This window comes from Haliaeetus leucocephalus, unplaced genomic scaffold (genome assembly GCF_000737465.1).
Source record: "Haliaeetus leucocephalus isolate CR32 unplaced genomic scaffold, Haliaeetus_leucocephalus-4.0 Scaffold473, whole genome shotgun sequence".
Classification (NCBI taxonomy): Eukaryota; Metazoa; Chordata; class Aves; order Accipitriformes; family Accipitridae; genus Haliaeetus; species Haliaeetus leucocephalus.
In genome coordinates, this window is record NW_010972909.1 from 957148 (window position 1) to 974821 (window position 17674).

Sequence of the window (17674 nt, forward strand, 5' to 3'; positions counted from 1 at the left end):
GGGACGGGGCGGCTGGGCTTCCTTCCCCCCGGTGTCGTCCCCCCCGCCGTCCCTTCCCCGTACCCCTGCTCGTCCCGGGCAGGCTTTAAAGCGCCGCTGCCACGTTCAAGTGAGCAGAAAGGCGTGGCGTGGCGTGCACCGGCTCCGCCGCAGCCGCCCGCTGCCACCGCCGGCTCCCGGGGCCGCTGCTGCCCGAGCGCCTTCGCTCCGCTCCGGAGGGTCGGTACGAGGCTCCGCCGGGACGGACTTTGCTGCTGGGAGGGGGTGAGTCGCTCGGTCGCGGGGCCGGGCTGCGCTGTGCCGTCCGCCCGGCGCTTTCCTCCCCCTTCCTCCCCCCCAAGCCCGGGGCCGGCCGGGCCTCCGGGGCCGGCTCCGGGGCTTTGGCAGCCCCGTGTCCCGGCAATCGCGACACGTCGGGGCGGTCGGCGCTGCCGTTACCCTGGGCGGGGAGAGGCAGCCGGCGGTGGGCGTCGGGTTAAATCGCGCATCGCGAGGGTGATGTGTCCCGAAACAGGCGGTCAGGAGAGGTGTCAGGTCTGATCGAAGTACAACCCCCCACAAATGGGAGACAGGATCAACAGTTACTTCAGGTCTCGGTGGAGTAGGAGGAAGAGTGAAGCAAAGGATGCAGGCGTTTGGGCGACAAAATGCGAAACATTTATGAATGATACTGTGTGATGCGGTTGCTTTTGAAAGCAGGGGTCTGGACCCAGGCCATAACTCCCCTTCTGTACTGTGCGCTTTTTTCCTGTTCTCTTAATACTGTATAAAAAGAGGATATTCACTTGATTTAATTCAGTGCAGCAATCCAATGCAAATATAACTGGTAAGATATGACAAAGAAACTACTTTTCATATGGTGGTAATGAATTTATCATAGCTAACAGGTAAGTGACTTTTTCTATTAGAGTAACCCCAAGGCGCCATTCAAAGTTGAGGCTTGATTATGCTGTACTCCAGGCAAACATTTGGAAACATATGGTCTCTGGCCTAGGCCTAACAATGGCAGACAAAAGCCAGTGAAGTAATTCATTTGTTACTATCGCAGTGTTTTGGCTCTTAGATTTTCATAGAGCACAGCACTTGTCACAGATATCCCTCAGAATACTTGCTTTTGATAGAGATGTTAGCCACTCCTTTTAAAGAAGGAGGGACAGAATAAAGAAGGTTAGAAAAGCAGCGTTTATTGCCAGAATCCCAAGATAGCTCCTACTTTCTCTCAGATGACAGAGTACATCAGCAAAACTGTGGCTTTGATGTATCACAGTGAACAGACATAGTAATTTGAAGCATTCAACGTTATTGTAAAACACCAAAGAATTTCATTTGGTAATCTCTGTACATTTAACCTTAGCTACTGGACTATTGGTAAGTAATTAATGTACAAGTTCAGATTTTCAAAGTTTGGGGTTTTTTTAACACAAAGTATAGCCAAATTGGGCAGTGAAGGGTATATCAGGTTTTTATTCTCAAATAAAAATCCATACTCTAATTTCACTGAGAATTCTGCATCCTTAGAACTTTGAAAACAGTGCACTGCATAAAATTAGATTTAAATGTCTAAAAGCAGATGAGGATCCTTGCTTAGGACACTACCTTTTGAAGAGTAGACTTTGCTCAGGTGAAATAATTACTAGTAATTATTAATTTAATAATTACTAGTAATTGCTGTAAGAGGGTTTGGGTTTTTTTCTGCATTATTTCACATGGCCATCTGTGTTTTGCAGGCAAATGAAGTAATTACCTTGTGAGATCATGTTGTTTAAGTGCAGGCTCTTTGGGGCAGAGCCTGTGTTCCTCTGTATGACTAGGATAAGGGGGCTTGGGGCAAAGACGAGCTCCTTAATGCTTTAGTGATACAATTGCCAAGTTACTAGGACAACATACTTCTGAAATACAGCCTCCTCCTAAGCTTGTGACCATCAGTTTTCTTAATTGCTTTTCCTTACTAATGAATCATGAAATCATCAGTATCTATTAATTAGAAGTCCTCATTCTGAAAAAAACAGAAGGGAGTGCCTTCAGTGGAACTGCCCAGTGCATGTGAATATAGGTATGCACATCATTCTTTGCAAGAGTAAGGGTCTTAAAAACCTTCTAAATTTTATAATGCAACTTCATTTTATTGTAAACATTGCATTTTTAAAAAACTTTTTTTTTTCCATGTGATATAAACTACTATCTACTAAAGAAGAATAATTACTTTCATCATTGTGTCCAGTCAGTGTATGAATAGTTCATCCTCTAGCTGTGTCTTTGGCATGTCTTGGTACTACAGGCACAGACAGTTTAACTCACTAAACATCTGGAAACGTGTCTATTCAGGGTGAGCTTATAGTTTGTAATAAAAAAAATGTTCCACTGACTTTGTGGAATGAGTTTTATTTTAAGATTATGATTTTTACATGTGCTTTTATAGCACTAAATTTATAAGAATTATATGGGTGGAGGTAGGACTTATAAAAGGCTAAATCTATGCTTTCTTGCCTGCTATCATAGACAAAATCTCCCCCCAAAATCACATGCTACCAAAAAATACAGTTCTAAAATATGAGTGCTATCTCTAAATTAGTTTTCAGTTGAGTTTTGTTTTAATAGTCCAACTTCAGACATGACATTTTATTGCAATCAGGGGAAGAGCAAGATGTTAAACTTTCGTTTTTCATCTGTGTAATTGAAAGCAGACATGTTAGTGAAATCCAAGATGAAAATCCATAAACTAGCTTATCAAGTTACTGCAGTGTATTTATACTATTCTGTCAGATTTCAGGCATTATCTGATAGCAGGTCAATGCATTTTCAAAAGTTATTTTATTTATTGTTGCACTTTAGCCCATTCTGTGAGTTTCATATCAACTTCACATGTGTTTTTAATAAATAGTTGTGTTACGACCAACTTGTTCTACAATACTTTTATTAACATTTTCTGAAATGAAAGATGGGTCTTAGCCCTCTGGGACTTGACAGAAATAGAGTTACCTGGGACTATGAAAGAATTTAAGTTTGGTTTTGTGAGTTATGGATAGATTTAAAGAAGTAGGTGGCAAAATCAATTTAGTAAACAGAGAATATGGGTTTACTAGATGTAGTAAAGTATCTGTAGAGACTAAAAGGGGACGAGACACAGAAGGTCAAGAAAGAGAGAGTTGAAATCCAAGTAAAAAAACGTCAGGGCATGAGCAAGAATTTTAATGGTAGCATAGAGTGGTTTAGTATGAAAGAGATAAATGAACAAAAGCTTTTGTGAAAAACGTAGCAAAAAGTGATGGTTCACAGTGACAGAGAGTAAGGAAAATGAGTACAGTTAAGAAAGAACAAAATAAGCGGGTCATTTTAGCCAGAATAGGCAAAAGTTTTTGTAAAGCACTCAGGAAATGTCAGGCGCATGTATTTACATGTAGATTCGATGGAAGGAAGTAGGCCAGGTGTTGAGATTTTAATAGCTAAGTCATTACAGATAATTAAACTGGGAGAGTGGATAGCATTGCTCCATGATAAGATGTAGAAGTGGAGGCAGAAGATTGAGAAGACTGTAGGGTGAGGAAAAAATAGAAAAATTGTCCACAAAGAAGTCCATGAAGGAGTCATTGGGAGCAAAAGGGAAAACAGAACAAGAGGCCACAAGAAGCAAAAAGACAGAATATAAAGGAGAGAAAGGATCAGTACAGATCGGTGAAGAACCCTAGAAGAATATAAAGGATTACTGGCCATAGTATTTTGTGAGTAAAAATTAGTTTAGAAATGCTCAGAATAAAGTCAAGTAAGTGGAGAAGGAATAGTAAAAGTAGTATCTACACAGATGACGTACTGGGTAATTTACAGTGACAGGGAGAGTGCATACAGTATGGGAAAAATTGTGACAGTAACCTGCCTGATTATCAGACTTGGTGAGGATTCTTGTCCTGCTGAAATCATCTCTGGCAAGACACTGGCTCAGTCCAGTAAAAGTTGTGTTGAAAGTCGTCTCTGATCAACAGGATGCAGCAGTTCTCCCTAGAGAAGGATCTCCAGTGCTAATGCTTTCCTGAATACACTGGCACATCTCTGGCTAATGCAGTTAATGAAGCTTCTTGCCTTTACTTTTTCAAACAAGTAATGCTTTTTTTTCCCCCAGCACTCATGAGTACTTTGTCTCTGCTTTGTACTTGGTATAACCTACTTTAGACTTAAAACTTTTGAGAAATTGCCCTTTGGATTTCAAGCATGTGCTGTTGGATCTTAAGAAGAAACTGAATTTCTAGGTTCTCAGGAATTCTCATTCAAATTCTTTTCAGTTAATCAATTTAATTGAAAATTTTCATTCAAAAAAAGCTGAATGGCATCTCTAATAAAGTTTTGGGCACTTATACACAAGTATAGGAAGTACATTATTTTATCTATTATGGTAGCACCCACAAAGGACGCATGCTGCACAAGGATGTAAGATGCTCCCTGCTAAAGGGTTCACTTTTGAGTCTAGTCAAAATCTGAATCGAGACCTTAAGCTTAGTAACAAAGAAAGCAATACCTAAAAAAATCTTTTGTATCAATGCAGAAGTAAGTGTATGGATATAGGAATATTTTGTCTGGTATATTCCAGCTTTTCAGGGTGTTTCCTAGGATTTACTAAGCACTGGAAGAATAAACTGTACAAATGTTACCAGCAGTACATCCATTTGAAATATTACAATCTTCCAGCTTTGAAGCTCTTATCACTGACTAAATTTCAATTACTGAATACTTCTAGTATCAGTACTTTGGCACAAAGTCTGGAAGAGCTAGATAACCAATTTGCAGCTCGGTATACATAATTTAAAAAATGAGGAAAATCTCATGTAAGAGAGAGTTTTAGTAATGTTTTCTCCAAAAGGGAGCCTTCCCTAAATCATTGCTATATAATGATATGCAAAAAACCGGATCTTTATTTTCTCCCTGCTCTGTAAAGTCTGTGGTTCCTTACATACTTAAACCTTGTCCCATTGTGCCATATATTTTATCCCATCTACTTAGTGTTTCCAGAGTATTCTTTAAATATGTCAATAGTAGAACATCAGAATCTTTCATCATTGTCTATCCCTTTTTTATATTCAGCAATAAACATGCCTACAGTGTCGATATGTTTCTCTTAAGCAGTATATAAAAGCATAGTTATTCTTGCTAATTTTCTGGTCAGATGAAAATAGAGAAATGCCAGTGTGAAAATGTTTTTCCTGAACCATTTTACATGAGATAATACAGGAATTCTTGAGCATATATATGTTTGATACTCTAAGACGTGCTGCTCTGTCATATTCTTGTATCCTTCCTATTTCAGTTGGTTTGATTTGAATATATAGATATACTTGGACTTGATCCAAAGATCTTTAAGATCTAGCTAAAGACTGTTATTTACTGCAGTACATTTTGTATTATGGCCTTTATACAAATGAGCAGGACTAACAATAGATCAATTGTAACACCTTATATAAAATTTTCTAATCGCACATTTTTTTAAGATTTGAAATGAGAAGTCAGGAGAAGATAAAAATTTGTTCTTAAATGAGAAAGAAAAAGTGCCACTTCAGGCTATCAACACCCTGTGAAGTAATGTCATTGTTTGCATTATTTTTTCATACAAGGAGAAGTGAAGGACAAAATTTAGCATGTGCTTGTCAGAAAGAGCAGTTACTGTTCTTCCAAATATGAGTCTTTTTTGTACGTCCACCTGTGTCATCTTGGTGAGACTGGGTTCTTTAAGAGGCCACCTGTGTCCATCAGAGCTGTGAATGCACTCCCTTTTTTTCATGTTCTTTTGAGTATGTAAAGTCTAGGACAGCCATTACTTATACTAAGCTGCTTACATGATGCTGACTCAGTGGACTCCAGTATTAAGCTTCTCTCAATATCTTCACATCTTCTAGAAATCTTCAGAACAGCCTTCTGTCTTCTAGTCTTAGTATCTTTCGAACTCCAGCCCCCTCACAGAAGTCCAAAAAATAACCTATCCAGAAAGATGAAAAAATTCAATGTAATTTGTTCACAGAAAAGACATCTGCATGAAGTAGCAGTCTTCAGATACGTAGAAGGTTGTTGAAGTGTGTAAGAGCCTGTGTATAAGAGGTAGTAACAAAAGAACAGATTTAAATGGTCTTTTGGAGTGGACAGTGTGGTAATATATTATTAAAAATTTTCTGTCATTAGGGACATTGAAGCACAAGAGCACATTGCCTGAAGAGATTGTGGAATCAGCATCACTTGATATTGTTTTGAACAACTAAATAGAAATCTGCCTAGAACTGACCAAATTTTATCAGCTCTTCCTGAGAGTGGTGGGTAGGATAAAGTAACCTCTTGAGGGCTCCTACATCCCTATCTTTTGTGGTATTTTGATATGTATATAGGATGCCTTATAGTCTTTCTGCAATAGATGGGAGTTGTCTTTTCTAATTTTTTTAATAGCCAGTTGCCTGCTTTTTTGAAAGATTTTTTTATTAGGCCTGAGGCAAAATAAAAAACCCACAGTAAAGCACTTGCTTTCCCCACCAGAGAAAACAAGGCATGTTGCAACATAGCATTGCCTCCCTTAGGCCTGTCCTTATCACCAGACATAGCAGCTACCTCATCACCAGCTATTGCCATGAATGATTTTAAGAGCCGCTTTTATAAGCTGCAAACAGATACCTCGTAAAATGAGGTTTGGCCATATCTGAAAAATCCCCCTAGTTGTGTGATGGCCACTGCTGGTGCTACCAGAGCCACATTCCCCATAAATGAGTGTTCTCCAGACCTAAGAAAATTTCCAGTAAAATGTTGGCTGTTTTTAAACCAACCACAAAACACACTAACATACCAAGCATTTCCTTTAGGGTGCTGCTGCTTTAGTTAGTGTGCTAACTGGGTTTCTTCATTGATTTCAGCTATCCTAAAATAATCACATTCAGCTGAGAATTAATCTGAAGGTAAATGTTCAAACCCTTTAAGCCAGTTTAGAGAGAGTATCATATTTCTTAGCAGCACACAAACTGTGAGTGATTGTCTGTTAGTCCATAAAGATCCAGTACGACCTCCACACTTGGAAGAGAGAAGCGCTATTGTCAGAGGCCCTCTTTGAGGGCAAACAGTAGTCTAGAGCAGTACAGGAGAGGGACAGCTTTGCAGGCTGCAACAGAAGCATTGGAGACTGCCTCCCGGCCTGTGCTGTTGTGGGTATTACAGGAGAGGGCATCCTGGCTCCAAGTTTCATGCATTTGTTACAAAGTTCAAGCTGGTATTGTAAGAACAACCTAGTGGAAGAACTAGGAATAGCTTACTGTCCAAAGGTGACTAAAGCCACAGCTCAGCTGTGTCTGTTCATCTTACCCCATCAGTGTATTGGTGTATTTGATGTACAGTCTTGAGGTAAACGAGAATGTCTGCAGAAAAAGAAAAGGTCCTATTCACTTTACTTCTTTCTCTGCATATAAAATGGAGGAGGGTATCTTCATTCCAACTCCAGTCTGAAGAGATCCAGCAAATACATCATCTCAGATGGAGAATGGTAATGCTTTACTGCATCGCTCCATTACTCGCAATTCAAAGCATTTGTTTCTGGGAATCATGAGTGCAGATTTTCTGTTTTATGTCTTTCCCTTTCATAGTTTCAGGTCTCCTTCACCCTTTCCTCTACTCTGTGTGCCTAATCCCTAGGTTTACACACAAAATCAAGATGCAACAAGGCTGTACTTACCATGTTATTTTATTACCAGTTGGACCTTTGAAGTCATCTGGCTTCCCTCTTGTCTAAACATGTCTCTGGGTCTATTTGATGCCTTAAGTGGCCAGCCAGAGTGTATTTGCATTGCCAGAAACAGCATTTCCACAGTTTGTTGTAAGGACAGCCAAAAAATCAAGACTACAAATCCCAGCTGCCAGCACTTGACTGCCGTCCCTGCTACACAGGCAGCTGACTTGTCCACCTAATATGAGCCAGGTATCATTGTTTCAAGAACAATTGGTCTGGCATAGCAGATGAGGCCAAGCACACTTTGTCTGCCCTGAACCTATAGCACAGTGGAGCCTTGGCCAAAGGGATATGCAGTTGCTGTGGTTTTGTGTCAGGAGAGTACAGATGTAAAGGGAAGTTGGAAGACAAAAAATGTGATGCTGAATAATACGGATGGCCAGTCTGTCATTCTGAGGATGCAATTGTGTATGTAGTCTTGGGGTTTTTTTCAGCTAACAGTTAGATGGATGAGCATCACTAGTAAGACAGTTTTCTTGACAGGACAAGAAAGGTTTCATCAGAAAGGTACGCTGTGAAAGTTGAAAGTATTTTTCTTACTGGAAACCTAAACCAATGCATGTCTATTGTAATCATGAGTTCCAAAAATTCTGGATGACATACTGTTACTGAAACGTGTTGGACTAGTGCTGAGCTTTCACAGAGTCCATCTGCTGCCTGTATCTGCATATGCTGAGAAGTGATAATCATGTTCTGTTTTCTCACATTCCATAGTGCTGAGTCTCTTACAGAGTAAATTGACTGAAGGACAAGACCTGCACCACATTTTACAAACTTAATTAACGTGCTTAAAAGATTGAAGACATCTCAATAAGGAGGTGTGACTTTGACCCCTTGACCTGGACTCACTTCCAAATCCATACCCGACTATAACTAGTTATGTGGGCTGGGAAGTCGATGAATTTGACAGTCGCATCACTTAGTGCATTGAAGAACTGGAAAGCTTTACTAGCACGAGCTTGATAAGCCCACCTAGGCTCAGGTGTAGATTTGGTTTGATATTATCATCAGCTTTATAACTGTTCCATAGATCAGCACTGAGTAATGAACAGCTATCTAATGCCAGATTGTACATAGGCTTTTCCATCATCATCAGTGGTACAGAATAGCTGCTATTGTAGATTGTTACTTAAAAAAATCTGTCCCTTTTTGATCTAGCTGGAATGCTACTGCCATGAAAATTAGCCAGTCCTTTTTACTTCTGCTTATTTTTTGCACAATTCCGAGAAACAATTCAGGGTTTCTCATTCCAGGAATCATGCTTTTGGGTAACATTCTTAAGCTTATCTTTCTTTTGCAGAAAATATTCACTGTAGCAGCTGAATAAGCAGTTATTACATCATAAAAGTCTAAGGTTATACAGATTTTAACCACATTTTTTGCTTTGAACTCCCACACAGTATGGCAATCTTGTTAAGATTAGCAAGCTACCTTTTTTTTAAAACAACCATATGCTCATACACATTTTGTCTATGTAAGCATAGTTCATAGCTAGCACATGAATGCATCATGCACAAAATGTTCAAATTTGTGTGACCTTTAATCGCTTCTTACCTGATAGCTCTTCTTCATGACAGCTTTAGTAAAATTAGAGATCTGAGTTCCAGCTGTGTTTCTACTGTCCTCTTCCTGAGACTCCTGAAATCTCTCTCAGAATACTTAACCATATACCACCTTAACATCAGGACAGGCATCCTTGCTATTATCATACTAACATGACTCAAGTTCTTTTGGATGCCTTGCTGCACATACTTTTTTACAGGGACAATGTAGTGATAAAGCTGCGTTTGACTTTATCCAAAATAGACTTAGATTTTTCTCAATTAGTCAATTGGCGTGCAAAATTAATGTATCTGAGTGAAAAGGAAGTAAACATGCTACCATCTTAACAAATCTCTGGTTTATCTTCATATTTTTCTGTCTTGTGATACCAAAAAGCTGAACAATTGCTCCACAAACTTACAAAATGGACCAGGCAGTGTATTCCTGCATGTTACAACTTTCCTGTAGGGTTTCTCTCTCCAAATAAAAGGGCACATTTCAGCTGAACACACACAATATCATCAGCCTTTCCCAGAAGTGTTTTGTCTCTCAGATGCCTGAGATTTCTCTGTCTGATTTGCATGAAACATTATGCACTTGGCAAAACAGTTGAAGGGGCACCAGATTCAGAAGAGCGGTACTGTAATTTCTAGTTGATTGTCTTTGGCACTCCAGCTCTGAGGAGTGCCACAAGCCCAAAAACTGCAGTAAAAGACACATGGTCACATTCAGAGAAAAAAGAACCATCACTTTCTGCACAGTAAGTGAGATTCTCCAAGATGTCGTAATCGGAGTAGTTTCTACCATCTGCTTTCCACTACCCCTTCCTTTCAGACACCCTGCATTACAAACTTATAGTTATGAGAAACTGAAGAGAGGCCATGGCCCCCCCATGCTGTTGGTCCCCTGAAGAGGTTGTAAGGAGGCACAAATGGCCTCGGTATGAACTGCCTGCCCAAAGATTTCCAACTGGGAGCCACATGAATATGCACATGTACAGTTGAATCAACAACACTGGAAAAATACAGTTATGAGACGATAAGTCTGTCCTGTTCCTACTCGTTAGCAACTCCTAATGCCAAAATAGTCAGAACCGATTCCAGTGCAATCAGGAGTTGACACTCGAAGTGTGAGACACGCACTTTCTGAGACTTTGAAAGAGTAGAGATTTGTCCGCGAATGACCATTTTTAAAAGCAAACTGCAAAGCCAAGCTAGAGAAAATGTTTTTCACTGGTTTATTGTTATGTTTTAGAAGAATGGCCTTGAGGGTGGAGTCTTTTTTTTACTGCTTGTTTTTCACTTCCCTCTATTCTCAAGAGATTTTTGGCAGGATCTCTGGAGGATATGAATTGTGATGTCACCGAAACAATGAGCCTGGACCACAGTTTTCCCTCAACAAACTATCCGAAATCCTTCTTTGTCTGGATGCGCTCCTACAGACGAGCTTGCTTAGCTTGGCCTGCTTTGAATTCTTGAGTTATTTGGTTGGAGTAGAGGTGTGTTGCCAGAGCTGGGAGGGAAGAACTGGTGTCCAGAGCCAGGGATTGTCCTTCTGGGGAGGAACTTGGCTGAAGACCCTTTTGTACAAAGCCTTGCAAAAACCTGCAGCCAGCTCTGCACTTCACTTAAATGTGCATCATTTTTCAACACAGTTAAGATGGATTGCAGACAACAGCACTAAAAATACGGTTATTTGTAACACGTTGTATGAAATCTGATGCATATAATGTTTGTTAGCAATACACTGGTAGACAGAGAGCACCAGACAGGGTCTGTATTCCCAAAGAAGAGATCAGACACAAATTCATGTCTTTCGCCACAGACGGATATTTATTTACAAGACTGATTTTGTCTGTGGCATTATAAACTACAATTAGCTTTCAGACACTGGCATGAATTCTGGACACCCTGAGGAATTCAAGAGAAATATTGGCTTGACTTTATAATGACAGAATTTTGACCATTATTTTGGGTATGTGAGTAAGACTAGAAGGGTGACCTGGGTCATAGAGTACAGAACACTGTTATAAACTAACATTTAATGTAACTCTGTTTATAAGTATAATGATTTTCTTATTAAAAAATGTTTGGTTTACTTGATCCCATAATTCTGATTATTGTTTACTGCAGTAATATTTGTTGACAGGAACCACCACATCCTTTCACAAGCTTTACTTATCTAGGCTTAAAATTTCTTCCAGTTTCTCCTCATAAAATAGGGCTTTGATTCCCCTGACCATCCTCCTAGCCTTTCTTTACAGATTTTCCATTTTGATATAATCTTTCCTCAAGAGGGATAGCCAGAATTATGCTCAGTACTCCAGAGCTTTGCAGGGTAGAATTGGTAACTATCTTAAGAGTACCTACCTTAAGATGACTGATGCATCCTAAAATCTCATTTAGCTCTTTCCTTTTTGCTTTGAATTGTTGGATTATAATCACTCGTCAGGAATATACGTTATTCCCTGCAAACATCTGAGTTACTGGAGGGAGTTATCTTCTCTACTTGCTTTCAGCTGCTTTTTACTTTCCCATATATGAAGATCTGCCAGTTGAGGTACTCATGTAAACTCTGTCTGATGTGTGTCAAAGTAAGTGTGATCCTGAACAGGTTAAATAATATTTCTGCTTATTTTGGTAACTGCAGCAGGTTAGGAGGTGGATACATGGACAGATGGAAGAGGCTATAGCACCCATACATCAGGAACACCTGGGCTTTGTAACTAGTATAGGGAGAACCAGAGGAGACAGATGCTTGTCCTTATCGGATCTGCAGGAAGTCATTTGTGAAGATGGATAATCTTGAATATAATGCTGCTGCTTACTGAATTTTGCACCCTTTAGATGTGCTTGGAGCAAAACTAAGAATGAGAAAATCATGTGAGGCATTTTATGATCCAGTGGAGAGAGATGGTCTGGGAATGACCTGGTGTGCACTCCCTGTTCTGCCACCAGCTTGCTGTGTAATTTGGACAAGTCATTTAATCCTTCTGTGCTTTGGCTTCTCCATCAAAAAGAAATAAATGAGATTTGCCTTCCCCTGTGCAGCACAGCAACCTACAGATGAAAGGGACTTACTTATATTTCATTAAGCAATCAGTCACAGAATCATTTAGGTTGGAAGGGACCTCTTGGGATCATCCAGTGTTTGAACACTCTCACAGTAAAGTGTTTTCTTCTGTTCAGATGGAACTTCATATGGTGTAATTTGTGCCAATTTCTTCTTGTCCTGTCAGTGGACACTATTGAGAAGCTCCCTCTTCTTCATCCCCTCCCATTAGGTAAACATTAATCAGATCCCCCCTGAGCCTTCTTTTCTCCAGGCTAAATAGTCCCAGTTCTCTCAGTCTCTCCTCATATGAAACATACTCCAGTGCATAAATCATCTTGCTGGCCCTGCACTGGACCTACTCCAGTAAGTCCCTATCTTTCTTGAACTGGGGAGCTCAGGACTGGACACAGCCCTCCAGATGTGATTCCTGGAGGAATCCAGAGGGGAAGGTTCGCCTCCCTCAGCCTGCTGCCAGTGCTCTGTGTAATGCAGCCCAAGATGGTGTTGGCCGCCTTTGCTGTGAAGGTGCATTGCTGGCTCATGATCAACTTGGTGGCCACCAGGACACTCAGGTCCTTCTCTGCAGAGCTGTTTTCCAGCTGGTAAGCCCCCAGTGTGTACTGGTGCACAGGGCTTATTCCTCCCCAGATGCAGGACTTTGCATTTCTCTTTGCTGAACTTCATGAGGTTCCTCACTGCCCCTTTCTCCAGCCTGTTGAGATCCCTCTGGATGGCAGCACAACCATCTGGTGCATCAGCCACTCCTCCCAGTTTTGTATCATCTGTGAACTTGTGGAGGATGCAGTCTTTCCCAGTGTCCAGGTCGTTAATGAAGATGCCGAATGGCGTTGGAACCAGTATTGACCCCTGAGGTACACCACTAGTGACTTGCCTCCAGCTGGACTTCGTGCCCCTGATCCCACCCCTCTGGGCCTGGTGATTCAGCCAGTTGTCAGTCCCCCTCACTGCCCACTTACCTGATCTGTACACTGTCAGCTTGTCTGTGAGGGTGTTATGGGAGACAGTGTCAAAAGCCTTACTGACGTCAAGGTAAACAACATCCACTGCTCTCCCCTCATCCACCAAGCTAGCCACCTCATTGTAGAAGGCTATGAGGTTGGTTAAGCATGATATCCCCTTCATAAATCCAGTCTGACTTCTCCTGATCACCTTCCTGTCCTTCATGTGTTTGGACATTGTTTCCAGGAGGATTTTCTCCATCGCCTTCCCAGACAGTGAGAAGAGGTTGACCAGTCTGTAGTTTCCCAGACCTTCTCTCTTGTCCTTCTTGAAGACAGGGTGGACATTTGTTCTCTTTCATTTTTCAGGAACTTCTCTCATTTGCCATGACCTCTCAAAGATAATAATGAGTAGCCTGGCAATGACATCAGCCAGCTCCCTCAGCACTCCTGAGTGGAGCCTGTCAGGGCCATCAGTCAAAAAACTTAGGAATCAAAGAGAAAACATTAGAAAACTGTCCCTCTTGATAATCAAATTTTTTTTACACAGATTGCATATTTGTTATACAAGGAGCTGTTCAGCATCCGGACTACAAGGTAATTAATAGGAAAATGTGACTCCTGTTTTATTCCAAGTTCTGATACACCTGCTGTGCAGTGAACTTTTGCACTTGGAATATGAAGCAAACCTGTAGTGCTTGTCAGTTTATTAACAGTATTTAGTTTTATTGAATTAGGTACCTTTGCAAAAATCATACTCTGCACAAATAATTACCTTCAGTATGCTTTTCCCCTTAGTTTCAGGGTTGGTATCTATATTAATTTTTCTTTCATATGTTAAGTGATCAAAATACCATATACCTTTCTGTCTCTCTGTACAATACTTTTACAATTACAGACTTTTACTTTTCAGTAAAACAGATTAATTGGATAATAACCTCAGGAAAAAACAGTTGTGCAAATTAACTTGTAATGAGATTCATCTTTCTTTCATATCAGATAGTGATTTATCCTGTATTCTTCAGGATTTTAAAAGGTTGCTTGTTGCTACTGCTGCTTTTGATAGTAAAGGAGTGCAATCCATCAGATCCATGTATTGTGCAGGACTCTTACCTATCTGAACTGTTTACTGCTGGAGTATCAGTTGCTGTGGAAGGCTAAGGGAAACTGCAGTTTGCTTCACTGAGGAAAGAATACTTCCAGCACTTGGGCTGATTGCAGGGTGCTAACAGATGCTTCATTTGGCCATGGCTGCCTTTTGGATGGGTGCACTATTCTGTGTGTACATTAGGGAGGGAAAAATGAACTGACCCTCTTTTGTTGTTTGGGTTTTTTTAACTGGCAGATGCAATACCATTTACTAAGGTTGTATTAAATATATTGTTGTGTTTTTCTTTTTTTCCTCATTTCTGCAGATCTTTCAATGGAAGAATGCTGTGACAAGGGTATTGAATGGGCAAATAAAAACAGAATATGTACTTCTCTACCGTTAATATCCGAGTCCAGAGAATGCAGGTATATGGTTATGTATTATATATTAAACTATAGTTTATGTTTTCATGTAGAACCATGGGAATGGTAAGTATGAAAACTGATTATAAAATGAAGCACCCAGCTCTTAAATCCGAGTTTTCCAAATCCATGTCTAGCCTTGGGAAAACCTGAGTACCTACTTTTATTCCATTAAGTCCTTCTAATTTTTGCTGTTAGTCTAGTGTAGAGTCACCCAGCTCTAACCTGTTTGACGTGTGCTTTCTTTTAGTCAGAAGTTTCTCTGCTGTACTCTACTCACAGGTCTTGGACTCTGCCTACAGTCAATGTATCTCAGCATGTCTCCACTAATGTCAGCAAAGCTTCTTCAGTTTATGCTGATTGTGAATCTAGCCCAGTGGCAGTCCAAATTCTTGGCCAAAAGTTTTTCAAGAATCACAGCAGATCCTATACATGAATAATCTATAGATTGCGTAGATACAGATGTATGTATGTAACACAGCCTTTTAAAACTGTTTCTCCTGTGTGGTGCCACACAGATAATTGTCTTGCAATTATTAGTTGTACTGCTGGATGGGGGAACTTCAAGCTTAACTCAAGATTCCTAGTTACGTAGAGTGTCCGACTTCTGTCAAACGTACTTCACCGTAGAAAATAGTAACCTTTACTTAATAAATAGATTTCTTAATTCTGCAGACATTTAATAGGATACTAATTTCTATTACATAAACTAGCAAATGAAATCATGAAAAATATTAAAATTATTTGCACAGTAATATTTTGGTTAAACTGAATCTTTTATATGATTGGGGCATTCATATTTTTTGTGTTGATAGTTTGTGTTATTTTGCTGTTAAGTACACTTGTTACATTTAATTTGTGGAGCTAAATTTGTGGTTGATAGTTTGGGGGCAGTTTCACAGAGAACTTTATATTTAAAACAGAGTACATTGCTTCCCTCTGTCTTTTCAAATGGATTGCAAAGTGATTTAACATTTAACATTGGTAATAGTAGAAGTGTTGGATTGATCTTTATTACGGAAAGAATGTGTCTTGCAGGCAAGTTTGTCCATGTTTTCTGACTTTTGCATTTATATTGGCATTGAAAGCAGTCTCTTACGCAGAAGAATTGACAGATAGGACTTAAATCCCAATTTAGGAAATACTTGAAGAGTCAGAAGAGTTACAGACAAAACAGAGGCAGGAAAAACAGGAAACCAAGTTTACTGAACAATCTGGGAGCGAGAATCTTGATGATTTAATGATCATTTGATTAATGTGAGTTGCGATTCTGCTGTAAGTGTAATTTACTCTTTTAAAGATTGCCATTTTAGAGAGCCTTTAGGACTTCTTAGGAACTGAAAAAAACTTACTAATAGTTCATCTAGTTTTTGTGCATAACTGATGTGTAATTAAGAAAATTATAGTGGTGTAATGGTAAATTGGAAATCTCACATATTCTGTGAGAGGCGTGAGCACCTATTGACAAAAAAAGAAGTGGATAAATTCATGCATCTATTCATGACTGTATGATAAATAAACATAGCTCCCCCTGAATCTTGGCTCCACTCTAAAAATGACTAAGTAAAATTGGCACCTTTGACTACTTTCTTCAATGGCAATACTATTTTGCTCCAGTTATGATTGCAAACTGGCGTGTCTGTGAGAGGTACAGCAAAGTGACTTTATGATGCCATTTCAGACACAAAAGAAGGGCCAATTCTTCTCCTAATTGCTGGTGTAACCGGAGCCAGGATGAACAGTGAGGGAGCATGATTGCCTTTGCAATCACATGAGGGTAATGACACTGATTTGGTACATTTATTCCTACTGCACAGAGATGGGAGCAAAACCAGGTTCGTTGCACTTGCTGAGGTCTAAGCAGGTGAGAATATGGCAGAGGATGCCTTATTGGTTACAGAGTTTCAAAAGAAGTTGCTTCCCATTTAGATACCTACAGGCAGTGGGAGCTTCTGGGGGACAGATACTTATCATTTATGTGGTTGTTTAAACCCCAGCTGGGATCTTTTGACTGTCTAGTGCAGCACAGCATTGGACAGTGTACATCATGTGAGTGCGTGCTCTAAAAATCAAGCCTCTTGGGTGTACAAATCCATATTACTTCATGCCAGATGGAGCTGTTTGCTCTGCCTATTTCAGCTTGGGTTTGCAAGGTTAGCAGTTGAATGCAAGGGAAGAATACATTGTGAAGTGAGCAGATTTGATGAAGTTACTGAAGTAAAAATGATTTTGTGCAATTACTTTGCAAAGACTGTGCAACACAGAACAGATTGGATGTGAGTACTTTGCCCAGCACGCTTTGCAAGAATTTACGTGCTGTTCTTGAATCCTCTTCTTAGAATAGTAATAACATAATGGCATCTCAGTCCTTCACTCAGAGCAAGCCCACCACTGCTAGGATTTCTTTTGCTTTTATTTTGTTTGTGTGAGGAAGAAGCTGCCTTATTGAATTAGAATTGCACCCCCTTGACCTTTTCCCAGGCATTTAAAGCACATTCATAGTTATCAAGAAGGGTTTCCACACAAGCACTGAGATTCTCTTATTTTCCGGTTATCCTAGAAACAAGCTGACAGTTCTGGGTTTCAACGTCTTTTTAGCATTCTTCCCCCGAAATTTCTTGTGGTCCTTGAGGGAGTTGCCATCTGTGTGAGTGTTACTTGCTGAATATGGTACAGTTCAAACTGCAGATGAACTCACTTGTCCTACACCACAGATGAGCCAGCCCGCGTCTGAAGTTCACCTGAATTAGTAAGATCCATCTGGCTACTGTTACTCAGTTGCATTTAAGTTGAAACAAGGCTCTGGGCTCAATGTCCAGTGATGTCTGCAATCTCTTATTGTGGTTGCTTGTCCCACAAATGAGTATAC

At 40.1% G+C, this 17674-nt stretch overlaps 1 protein-coding gene across 3 annotated transcripts in view; it reads left to right on the forward strand.

Moving 5' to 3' along the window:
- The window catches only part of FBLN1 (fibulin 1), an 81969-nt gene that overhangs the window by 367 nt on the left and 63928 nt on the right, over positions 1-17674 (forward strand). For 2 of the 3 annotated variants that reach the window (XM_010575281.1, XM_010575282.1), the window contains exon 2: positions 14709-14808. In XM_010575281.1, coding sequence (XP_010573583.1) covers positions 14709-14808 — 100 coding nt within the window. Of the gene's footprint in view, positions 1-14708; positions 14809-17674 lie in introns of those variants that run through there. The other variant, XM_010575283.1, reaches the window with a different exon arrangement.